Below are 12,817 nucleotides of genomic sequence, written 5' to 3' on the forward strand. Positions count from 1 at the left end.
TTTTTTTTGTAGTACCACTGCTGACGTGGATAAAAAATTAATGGCAAGCTAGGAATTTTTAGTGCTCGTGCTCAGTGGTGGTGGCTAAATATTTTGATAATTAGTTAAATATTTATAATATTTCTGTTGTTTTGCTGTGTCTTTTTAAAAAGTGTATTAAGTAGTGATTGTGCAACGCGTAACACGTCTATTATTAATGTTGGCAGAGAGCAAAACGATATGTCGGACAATAAAAACAATAATCCTCCCGAAAGGGAACAATTTGATACTGCTGACAGCCATTTAGCATCATCCAGCGAAGTGTCCAGTGTTGTAGGAAGTGTTAAAACTTCTAAGGTAACGTAACATAGTTCTAAGCCTGTGTAAACAGTCTAACATACAATATTTGTATGACAAGTCAGTCATGAGAGCAATGCAAGGACGTTGGTGTTTCGATTTGCTATTGACTAATTAAATACTACGCAATTCAACAATCTGTATGAAATCATAACTATGTTGGTACTACTCTAATAATTAAAATCTTGAAATTTTTACCATTATTTAATAAATTTTAGTTATTGTCTAAATGAGTTTACATCAGCTGGCTATAAAAACAACAGCCATATTGTTCATAAAAAACACAACAAAACCAGTTCTAAACATGTTTCGGATGAATAAATATAACCTGAGATGTATTATTTATAACGCTGACTGTGTTTTTAGACATCTCAGCGCATATCATCATCTTCAGAAAGACAAATAAAGTTTGAGCGTGCACAGAAATGTCTTGAAAATGCAGCGCTCGTCTCTAAAAGGATAAAGGAACATCGAAAAGCAACTGCTGAACTATTAGGAAGACCTTTTGGTAAGTTTCATTAGTAATTAAGTAATTGTAATTTTATGGATTACTCAATACATAAAGAATGAAATAACGTTATGGCCCAATAAAATTTTTGATCATTTAATTTACTCAGAATCCTATATTCTCTTTAATCTGCACGATAGAACTTGCAAGAAAGTTGACTGTTGTATATATGTATATGATACTCCCTGAATGATATATATTTATTGTTTGTTGGATGTTTTCCAAACATGCTAGCAGAAATACTGAAGTATTATCCAAACTAAATAAGACTGGGATTGACCTTGTATTGTTTGCACTAAGTTCATATCGCTGTATCAGTATGGTGCAAACAGAATAACCATTCAAGTAAAAATTTAATTTATGAGATATACATGAGATTTATTTACTTTTTCAGAAGATGATGATGGTGGGGATACAGCTTCTGAAATGGCATCCACCATGAGTGAAAGAACTGGCTACTCAGCAGCTACTGACACTTCCACTACTTTGTCAGTCCAGGATGCTTTAAACAGTAAGACTCACTTATGTTTTAGGCACACCAAGTTAATTAAACAACCATAATCAGATAAAAAATACCTAACACATTTTTTTTTCTATTTTTTAGTTCCTGGTATTAGTGAGAGTTTAGCGAACACCTTAAAACAAAAAGAGTTGCTCATGGAAAGGATAAGACAGTATAAAGAGATCAGCAAAAAACCTATGACTAAACCGACAACAATAAGGAGGGAATCTACTGTTGATACCAAAGTAGAAGTAAAAAAGGTGTGTATTAAAGTTTTATAAACTACTTGTTTAAATTTTTTGATGTCAGCTAAAATGTACTACTTTCTTATTGAAGTATTCATTGTTCTATAGAATAGCCCCATTGTAAATTAGCTTCTAAACTTGCCAGTTTATTCTCTCAAATTCTTATTAACTATCAAACAATAAATATGATATTATGAACAAGTTTCAGCCAACAACAGACAACAGCGATATGACTCAACTTATAAACACAATCAAAGAGAAGGAAAATGCATTGAGCGTGATTCAAGTCAAAATGAGAGCAATGGAAAATACTATTCTAGACCTACAGGAGATGATCAATGAAAAGGACCAAATTATTGAAGCTAAAAATAAAGCAACAACACTAATATCTGACAGCTTGAGTAAAAAAGGTAAATATTCTATTTTTCTTCCTTTTTCAAGCTGAATTAACATATTTTTAATTACCTTTCATATTTTAGAAAAAGACTCTTTGATTCTACTTGAGGACACAAGGCAACAAATGACAAAAATGCAGGAGAATTTTATTTCCATGGAAACTGAATGGAAAGAAGAAAAACAGAATTTATTAAAAGAAATAGCCATGAAGGACGAAAAGATCAGCAACCTAGAAGAAGCAAATACAATATTAGAAACATCTAGATTTGAAATAAGTGTTGCTCACTCTAAATTAGTTGAACAATTAGAACTAAAGAATCAAGAAATAACAAAATTACAAGAAAAGATTGAGGAATTATCTCACATACCTATTGATCAACCATCTCCTAAAGAAAAAGACGATGTTGAAGAAGAGAAGGGTTCTCTTGAAATAGCAGGTATGGTTGAGTTGACAAAGAAAATTGAATTACTGGAGCAATTGAATTGTCAAATCAGGCAAACAAATAAGGAACTTGAGAATAAACTAGCAACTGTAAATACTGAACCTAAATCACCAAGTAGCACTGCTGCAGGCAAAAAAGGAAGTCCCCTGCCTACTCGCAAAGGCGGCCGTAATACAGCAGCGAAAGTAAAATCTCCCTGGAGTCAACTATCTTCAGAGTCGTTACCACAGGAAACAGATAAAAAAGCAGCTAAAACTGAAATTGCACGATTAGAAATGCTAGTGCAATCCCTCAATAAAGACATTTTGGAAAAAGAATATGCAATATCACAAAAAGATGCATTAATTACTGAACTACAAGCTGTTCCTGTGGTTAAAGAACAAAAGAAATCTGTAGATATGGTTGATGTTGGGCTGATCACTGACTTCCCAGATGACAATAAACTTGCAAAGGTGGATATAGAAGAGAAAAGACAGGAAATAGCTTTAGAATCGATTCCTATTGATGCAAATACACCCATCGAAGTAAAAGAACTCCTTGAAAAGTTAAAAGCTGCTGAAGAGCAAATTGCTATCCTTAACAATGATATCGACGCGGCTAACAAGAATATGATCAAAGTAAAATCTAACAATAAATTGAAACTAAAGCAGTTGCAGAAAACAATCGATAATTTCAGCAAAGTATCAGATGCAAATGCAGAGATAGTAAAGCTGAATGAGGAGTTACATCAACTTTCTCAAAAAGTCGCCGAATTAGAAGAAGAAAAGGGTAATCTACAGTTACACCTTGTGGATTACGACAGTGGCAGATGTAAGTGTCATGCATTCCTAAAGAAATTGTTATTTATTTTATTTATTTATTTGTATCAGGCATCTAAGGCCCATAGAAAATACAATACATAAATATTATAACATTAAAACATACACTTATACATATTTTCTATAAATAACTTAAACCACTTGTAATACTCATTGTTCTTTTTCTTTGACTTATTTATAATTTCTCTTATAATTTACAGTGACTGATTCGGACATTTACAAAAAGATGGTTGAAATGGAAAATCTAGCAGAAACAAGACTCAAAGCGATAAGCGTTTTGGAGACTCAGAAATTCGATCTAGTCCAAGGTATGTAGTAATAAATGCAAGGAATCTAGCCCAGATAAATGAAAGCATTAATGCTGTCTCGTCTCTTAATAGATTTCTCGATCATTGAATTTATAAACCTTTCTTTTTTTACAGAGCTTCATGTGTTGCAACAGAAAAATATTGAGATGGAGGATAAACTGGCAGATATATCACAACTCCAAAATGAGCATGTTTGCACTGAAATGAAGTCTGTCCAAATGGAAGAACAGATTGATGAGCTGACAGCTGCTAAAAATGAATTAGAACTTGTTATAGAAAACTTAAAACTAGATAAAGAATATCTAAACGGAACTATCAAAATTCTTCAAGATGAAAAGGAGGAGATGACACATAAGTTAGAAAATTACATCCAAGAAAATATGGAGCTCACTGATAAACTTGAAAAACTGAGTGCTGAAAAAGTGAGCTCTGCAGAATCAATTGAAATTGTTGAATCTTTGACAACCCAAGAAAAACTTGAACTCGAAGAATACAACAAAGGTATTATTGAAGACAAAATCGACGACCATCATGAAGAAAATGTTGTGCCTGAAAATGATAAAAATATCGATAGTTTGATTGAACAAAGAGAAGAATTAAATACCAAAATTGAATTATTTACCCAAGAAAGACAGGAAGTTATGGAAAAAATGAGTAAAATCGGGACAGAAAATGAATCATTAGTAGAAAAAATTGCGGCATTGAACAATCAATGCACTGATTTACAAAACAGTATAGACATGCTAAGCAACGAAAAGCAAGAACTACAGGAGCTAAACCAAGACCTTACACGTCAGATAGAAGAGCTGAAACGTGAAAGGATTGAAATAGTGAAAGAGACTGCTGAAGCAGCCAAACCATCTACTGAAGACGTGACTGACGGAGTACCCGTTGAGACTCACCACGATGATAAGTCTGCTGGCGATAAAGGAAATAAAGGAGCCAAAACTGTGAAACAACTAACAAAAGAAATACTTAAACTGAAGAATACTATCAAAGAGAGAGAAGACGAAATAGGTGATTGCCAGATGAAGATATTGTCCATGGAAGAGCAACAGCAAAAACAAAACGAGCTACTGCAGAAGAATGAATCTTATGAAAATAAAATAAAATCTTTGAAAGACGAAAACTACAACCTAAAACAGGAATTAGAAAGTTCAAAGAAGGATAAAGAATCTGAACAGCAGTTAATACAATTTAAACAGTCCAATGAAATGCTGCAACAAGAGTTACAGAAAATTCAACATGAATATAATGTAAATGTAGGTTCCCGTGATGCTAGAATTAATGAACTAGAAAGCGTATTACTGGAGTACGAAAAACAAATGTTTAACTATAGGAACAGTTTACAGCAAAAGGACAAAGAAATGGCTGAATACATTAATCAAATAACCAAACTGAATGACGTATCACAAAAACTTAAGTCTACTATAGAATTGCTTGAAGAAGAAAAAGCAAAGGATCAGAGCGCAGAACTTGTCAAATCTCTGAACAAACAAATATCAGCATACCAGAAAAAACTCGCTGACACTGAGGAGAAAATTAAGGTTTTGGAAGATGAGAAAATGCAATTGCACTGCCTTAAAGGTGAATTGGTCAATAAAAATACAGCTATTGAATCTGAATTGAAAAAGTTGAAAGAAGCATTCAATGAAAAACAAAGTCTTATCAAAGAATTACAAGTTCAACAACAAAAGCATTTAGAAGAAATGTCCACCATAACACTTCAAACTAAAGAACGAGATGAAGAAATTCACGAAATCAAGTTGCAACTTCGTAAAGAATCTATAGAAAATGAAAAACTACGAAATAGTATTGCAGACAAAGAAAAACAAGTAGCGGAATTGACACATCAAATAGAAGAAACTAATAACAAGCTTCATCACTTATCTTCCGAGAAAAATAACTCATCTGAACAATTTGTGGCTTTAGAAACTAAAAATAAGGAGCTGTTGGAGAAATTAAAGAAGTTTGCTTTGACCATTAAAAAGAAGGCCGCGATGTATACTGAACTTGAAACACATTATGATGAAAGTCAAAAACAACTTATTGCGAAAAATGAGCAATTAGAACAGTTATTAATACAGGTTGAGACTCTCCCAGCATTGCAAGAAAAACTGAAGCATGCAGAAGAGGAAATGAATCGATTACAATCACAAAAGGTCTCCATAGAACAACAGAGATCTCATGATATTAACCAGCTTCAATTAGAAATTAAATCTTTGCAGGAGAGGATACTGACGTCTTCCCAAGAAATATCTCATCTCAATGATTCAGTGAATGTTCTACACAAAGACTTGCACATCGCACGCGAAGAAAATATGCATTTCAAGGAACAGATTGATGTATTAAATAACAAGTTAGTAGAACATGAAATAGAGCAGAAGAACAATACTAACTTGACCACGAAAATATCCAGTTTGGAAGCTGATATTAATCAAAAACAAATGCAAATTGCTGAGCTATTGAACAAAGTAGAGCATTATGAGAATCAACAAAATCAAGTGCAATTTGGTTACGACGCTAAAGTTCAAGAACGTGATTTGTACATTGAAAACCTAGAAACTGAGATCAGTAAATACAAAAGTCGCATTTGCCGCCTGGAAGAAAGTATTTCAGTTATGGAGGACAGAAGACATTCCCTAGAGAGAAAAGCGGATCAATTAGGTAGTCAACTTCAAGAAAAACAGAAGGCTTACTCAGAATATACAAGTCAGGAGGATGAGTTAGTGGGTCGCTTAGCTGTACTGATGGACCATGACAGAGTTCTTGAGAAACAATTATTTGAGATTGACAATGAGAATAAGGAGTTGCAGTATAAACTCCAACATTTGAACGAGGATAATCAAAAGCTAAGGAAAGCTCTTTCGGAAATACAGGAGCACTATAATGTTATACTGGATAAGGCCAATAAGTTTGACTCCCTTGAATCCGAAGTTTCGAAATATCAGAACCAAATAAGAGAACTTGACTCAAACCTAAAAAGAGTAACACATGACTATCAAACTTTAATAATGCACAAGAAACAAGAAATCGAAGAACTGGAATCAGAATTTAATACACAAATTGAAAACGCTATTAAAGAAAAGAAATCCCTAAACGAAAAATATGAGAAGGTGAATGAATATGTATCTCAATTAGAGGCTAAACTACAAGAATATAAGACCAATCTTGAAAATATGAGTATAAATATTGAAGAACTCCATAATATTAATCAAGAATTGGAAGAGAAATTATCTAACAAAAAAGAGGTCACGACGCCTGATTATACAGAACAGTATATATCTGAAATAAACAAACTAAATGCTATTGTTAATAGTAAAAATCAAGAAAATGTAGAACTTAACAACATGCTACAAATTCAACAAACCAACAACGTCACATTATCATCAGATATGCAAAGTAAAATTTCAGAATTGTTGGTTAAGTTACAAGCTTCTTCATCTGAATTAGAGAAATTAACGTTCGAAACTCAATCTTTAAAAGAGGCCAATGAGCAATTACACGCCAAACTTTCACAAAAAGATGAACAGATAAAAGAGTTACAAGAAAATCAGAAGTTAACATTTGAAATGAACATACCCAAAACTGAAGGAATGATTATTTCTTCAACTATTGAACAATTGAGTGCAGATACAAAGAATATTGATATGTCTGCTCTCGAATCTCAAATAGTTTCTGGGGTAGAAGAACCATTAGTGGAAACCAAGCATGTCTCTAAAAAAGTTTCCGAAAGCATACAAAAGCAGCCCCCTGGACAAGAGGGAATTGAAGAACCAATGATTACACCTAAAAAGGCGTATGTTTGCTATACAAAAGATGATGATGATAGTGCTCTACCTGAGGCAGATCCTTTTAATTCAGATGAAGGTTGGGGATTAGGTGAATGCGAAGAAATTACGAATATTACTCCTGGATTTTCACATTTAAATGATCAAATTAACCAGCTTAAAGCAGAAAATGAAGCCCTGAAGGCTGAACTCGAAGCAAATAATACAAAACTATTAAAGGCGTTGAAAAAATTAAAAGAATTTAAGACCAATAATGAAATGCTCAGCAATGAACTTAAGTTAGCCAAGCAAATGTCTCAGACATCCTTCTTCGATAATGCAATGGAGGATGAATTAAGGCTCAATGTACAAGAATTAGAAAAGAAAATTGAAGAACTCAATACAGATATAACAAAAGAAAAACGAGACAAAGACTCCTTGAGGAAACAGAACGAAATCTTCCAGAACGCTAATGATAGACTGACTGAAATGAAAGAGAAGTTAGAAAACGAAATTGAATTGTGGAAATTTAAATTCAAGGAAGCAAACGACAAAATTTCGACATTACAATGGGGTGGTGACACAAAAGATACGCAACCACAAGAACCTAAGTCACCAGTACAAAATGTTGATGAAAATAAATTCAAAGAAGAACTTATGAAAATTGAGAAAGAGAACGATGAGTTACAATCGTTATTAGATCAATTAAATGTTCAAAACAAAGACCTTCTAACACAACAAACAATGCTACAAAATGAAATTGCTAATCTTAATAAGCAATTGCAGCACCAGCAGACCCCTTGCCAGAATTGTGCTCAAATTCAAAGCCAGCTAGAAGAGTTGCAAACAGCTAATATTGAAGTATTGAAAGCTAACGAGCTTTTAAAAGAAAAGTTGCAAAACATTGAAATTCAGTATACAGACTTGTCGCAATCTCATGACAAAATAATTAATGACAATGAAGAAATCAAAACAAGCTATGAAGCGGAAAAGATTTCATTGTTAGAGAAATATTCCAAATTAGAAGAAGAGACAGTAACTCTGAAACACTTCGAATGTGAAGCCAAGAATCAAATATCAACTCTACAGTCGGAACTAGAAAACCTTAAATCAAAGTTACTTTGGCATGAAGAACAACAAGGCCTCGAAAAAGCACCAAGCGCAGACAGTTTAGCTCTTGCTGAAAAATGCAGTTCTCTGGAACAGCATTGCATACAATTGAAGCAAAATTTAGATGATGCAAACGCAAGAATTGCACTGTTAGAGTCAGAAAATCAGGAATTAACATTAAAATCAAAAGAATATCAGGAGCACATAAACGAATTAAATATTAAGTTGCAAAATTTGAATGGAGAAAACGACAATTTGCTATCAACCGTTGCAGAATTACGTTCGTCGGTATCAAGTGCTGTGGACCAACGTGGCTTTGAAATAGCAGAATTATGGAAGCAACATTTAGCTCAAAGAGAAGCTGACTTCCAAAAAATTGAATCAGAATTGAGAACACAACTTAGTGCTTCCGAAGCTAAATATGAGCAGTTACTTGATAATGTGCAGTCTTCTAATCAAGAAGAAACTAGCAAATTGATAATAATGGAACAAGTTACCTCGTTACAAACTAAACTAGAAGACAAGGAAGAACATGTTCGCAACTTACAAACGAAATATGCCGAAGTTATGAACCAATTAGATATGTTACGATCAGAAATGGAAGATGAAAAAGTTGGCCATGAAAATAAATATTTAGAACAACAAGAGGAATATGAGAAAATTATTCAAGAGCTCACTGTAAAGAATCATAAACATAATGAATCTTATGAAGAAACTTTCAGAAATATTCAAAATGAGTTATTGGCATTCAAAACCAATAATGATGAGTTAAATCAAGTTATTTTGGATTTACATAGCAAAATAAAAGAAGCAGAAGAAAAAGTTGTAGAAGTGACTAATCAGCTTCGAATGAAAGAAAGTGAAATATATCAAAAGACACATGACTACACCATAACGTTAGCACAAAGGAATGAAGAATTTGAGAATGTTAGAAAGCAATTATTGGAATATGAAAAGAAAGTGGAAGATTTAAGCTTTGAAAAAGAATCAGAGCTAGCAGTCCTTAGGCTAAAGATGCACGAAAAAGATAGTTTCTACGAAAAAGCAAGAAGCGAAGCAGATTCAGAAAAAGAAAATTTATTAGAAGAATTAAATGTCAAAATAATAGAATGTACAAATCTGAACAAACAAATAACTGACTTAAATCAGGAATTGGAGAGCCATTCCACGAAGGCTGCGGAAATGCAAGCCGCCTTAGAAAACCAAGAAATTGAAATAGTTGGTCTAAATGACGAGATAACGAATTTACAAAATCTGATGAAATCATCCAGTTCAAAGATACAAAAACACGTATCGTTTGCGTCGGATACCAAGCCTGGTGCTGAGGGTGAACAGACGGAAAATGTTATGAGCAAAGACCTACTGGACGCCGTGCCCAGAGCTGAACTGGACCTGGCACTCTACATGTTGCATCAGAGAGACGTTCGGTGCGAAGAGCTCACCATGGAACTAACACAGTTGTTAGAAGAAAGAGATACCTTACAGTTGCGACTATCAGACAGTTTACGTTTGAATGAAGAGATGAAGAACAAGTTCAAAACATCGGAGTTTGAGGAATCCATGAACTCTAGTCAGGAAACTATATCTGAACTGCCGAGCTTTACTGTAGAGAGAGAGTTTGTTGATACCCACCGGGGGCAGACGTCGCGAAGCAGTAGTATAAGTGATCCTAGTGAAGGGGAGAAGCCAAAGTTGCAGGCCAAGTAAGTAACGACGATATAAGTTTTTTTATGTAAATCAGGAAACAAGATAATTGCAATGCCATAAAGGCAATTATCTTGTTTGGTTCGTTTGTTCGCTTTGCTCACGGACAGCCATAACCGTTCTACTACCGCAGGTTGACGGAGCTCCGCACAGTGAGACACAGCCGGGACGTGCGGCTGCGCCAGGAGAGCGAGCAGCGTCAACTGGACCTGCGGCTGCTGCAGCGAGACGTTGCCCATCTGCCGCCCGAAGCCGTCGACCAGCTCGCGCAAGCACATCACACGCTCTGTAAGTCGACATCATTCACCTATTCATATACATCGTCCCATGGGGCTAAGAGTGAAGGAATAGTGAGTGCACCTGTGTCTGCGCAAATGCTTGTGCACTATAATATGTCCTATAAAACAGCCAACGTAGCCGATAATCGACTGGGAGGACATCATTAGTGTTGCAAAAAAAACGTTTTTTATCTAATGTGAAAAAAAACCTGATAAAAAACTTTTTTTTTTTTCTGGGCCTTGTTTTTTTTCAAGATTATAATAACTCAAAAATTGTTAGGGTATTTACCGTTAAAGATTAATACTTAAGATTACATAATACAGTCTTAGGTTTATTCTTGAATACGGTACTTTTCTGATAAAACAGTACCAAAATTTCATAAAAATATTGGTAACATTCATTGATATTAACTCAACGAAAGGGAAATTTTGAAAATTGGACTAAAACGTAGGCTAGAAAAAAAAAACAAATTTAGAAAAAAAACAACGACGCAAAGTTTTTTTTCATGTTTTTTTTTCATCATTTCTTACATCACTAGACATCATACATGACATGACATACAGGCAGTTTTAGTTAGGAGGCCCAAGTCCCATACTGATTTAAAATTCATTTTGTTATGAATAACGAAATAAGGTCCCGGGGCTAATTATTTTATTTTTGTCATCATACTTTACACTTATTACTTTTTATCTTTAATCCCAATGTTGACGACAATTATTCGGTTTTCAGCTCGGGATTCCCAAAGTACATCAACTGTTCTTCTAAACTGGCTCCGAGGGAAAAGTACGCCAAAAGTAGTCCACATGTGAGTCGCGCATTTATTGTATAGGTTAATATTATAATGAGGTTAAACCAGCCGTCCTCTATCACGCCGATGAATTTTCGAAATACAGAAACTTTCCTGTGAGTACGAGACCAAAAAATTAGGTGCCTGTTAAAATAAAATTCTTTCTGCTTTTACTTGCATTTATGAAAAGAGCCACCACTCTGCACATCACAATTTTTAAATGTTTCGCAAAACATTTAGTAGTAAATTGTGCCCTTAGAAACTTGCCAACGAAAATAAATAATTACCAGATCGTTTATCTTCCCTATTTTTTCTTGAATCTATATCTTCCATCTGTAACCTAGTACAATAATTAGTTACTTTTATATTTATGGTCTGGTATGCGAAATATAAAATAAATACGATTCTTATGCCCTGTTATTGATCGTGGACGGTTTTAAAATAACGGGTGAGGTTCCTAATAAACTTATCCATGTGGAGGAAACCCGGGCATAAGAAAAACTAGATTGGCAAGTACGAACGAACGATATAGTAACATTTCTAAGTGTTGAGCTTAATGCATTCCTTCATCAACCTTCCCTGTTTTCTTTCACTTGCGTTTCCTATTTTCGTTGTAGACAAAGTAATGTATTATGTAATTAGTGATGCTAGATACGAAAAACCTGTTCCATTACACTATCCTATTTATTTTGTATTCTTTGTTTTATTTTTATTAATTTTAAATTAAATTGTGATGTCAGTTATTCAGCCAATTGCTGATTTGTTAATTTTTGAAATTGATATTTTCCAAATGGTTAAATCGTGCCTTTTCATTCATAGGTCATAATGTAAATGTTATCGTTGTTCACGTTAGCTGTTCACACTTGTAACATGTATTATTAAATTCGAAACCTGTATAATTTATGTATATAACCAGCGGATTCTACGTGAATAAGAGTCCTTGTATATTGAATTTGTAAATTTGTTTCTTGAATAAACAGTGTTCATTTGAAAATGTGTTTCTATGATGTTCATTATTGAATGGTTGATTTTTCTTCAGAGATTCAGACTTTTTCATTTTTTTTCTGTTTTTTATTATGCAATTACAAATTCATAAAGTTAATTAAAATTTCGACTTTGCGCTAGTACCCCACAATTATAAGTATCTAAAACTCAACATAAGTTGTAAGACTGTAGAGAACCATGAATATTTTACTGCATTCATGGGATCGATCGACTTTTCAAAAGGTCTCCACCAAAATTCTAAGGTGTGCATTTATTATGGCAGAGAATCATCTCCGTGTCTAAATTGACTGGGCTATAGTAAGAACTGACCTAAAGAGTTATGCCCGTTTTCACCAACAATCTCTTAATCTAAGTGCCACTTAGAATAAGGGCTCTCCCAATTTTGACATAAATAACTATGTATAAGGGACACCTAAACTTTGGTGAAAACGAAATTCTTATTAAGTGTTCCGTAAATGCTCTTAGGGGATCCCTAAATCTAAGTATTTGTTGGTGAAAATGGGCATTAGCCCATAAGATAATAAAATAAATCCTCTTCGGCTCATGAATGTCAAAAAGCGGCTTTTGCGGTATTACTCGCGTCCTGCTGATTAAGTATAGCCAATG

General features: G+C 34.0%; 1 protein-coding gene across 2 annotated transcripts; it reads left to right on the forward strand.

Annotated features, from left to right (window-relative positions):
- Positions 1-35: 35 nt before the first annotated feature.
- LOC124632529 (protein lava lamp-like) lies at positions 36-12,200 on the forward strand. Of its 2 annotated transcripts, none has more exons than XM_047167393.1 (10): positions 36-336; positions 703-844; positions 1,239-1,355; positions 1,449-1,606; positions 1,794-2,001; positions 2,071-3,240; positions 3,449-3,556; positions 3,671-10,139; positions 10,274-10,428; positions 11,149-12,200. In XM_047167393.1, the coding sequence occupies exons 1-10, from the start codon at positions 220-222 to the stop codon at positions 11,226-11,228; spliced, it is 8,724 nt and encodes a 2,907-aa protein (XP_047023349.1). In that variant the 5' UTR covers positions 36-219; the 3' UTR covers positions 11,229-12,200. The 2 variants fall into 2 exon arrangements, with proteins under 2 accessions (XP_047023349.1, XP_047023350.1); XM_047167394.1 differs by having other exon boundaries at positions 1,800-2,001.
- The last annotated feature ends 617 nt before the right edge of the window (positions 12,201-12,817 follow it).

This window comes from Helicoverpa zea, chromosome 8 (assembly GCF_022581195.2).
Source record: "Helicoverpa zea isolate HzStark_Cry1AcR chromosome 8, ilHelZeax1.1, whole genome shotgun sequence".
NCBI lineage: Eukaryota > Metazoa > Arthropoda > Insecta > Lepidoptera > Noctuidae > Helicoverpa > Helicoverpa zea.

Coding starts and splice junctions, on each gene's coding strand:
- LOC124632529 (XM_047167393.1), top strand. CDS start 220: ATGTCGGACAATAAAAACAATAATCCTCCCGAAAGGGAACAATTTGAT. Junction 1,356..1,448: donor AGTCCAGGATGCTTTAAACA/GTAAGACTCACT, acceptor TCTATTTTTTAG/TTCCTGGTATTAGTGAGAGT. Junction 1,607..1,793: donor CCAAAGTAGAAGTAAAAAAG/GTGTGTATTAAA, acceptor ATTATGAACAAG/TTTCAGCCAACAACAGACAA.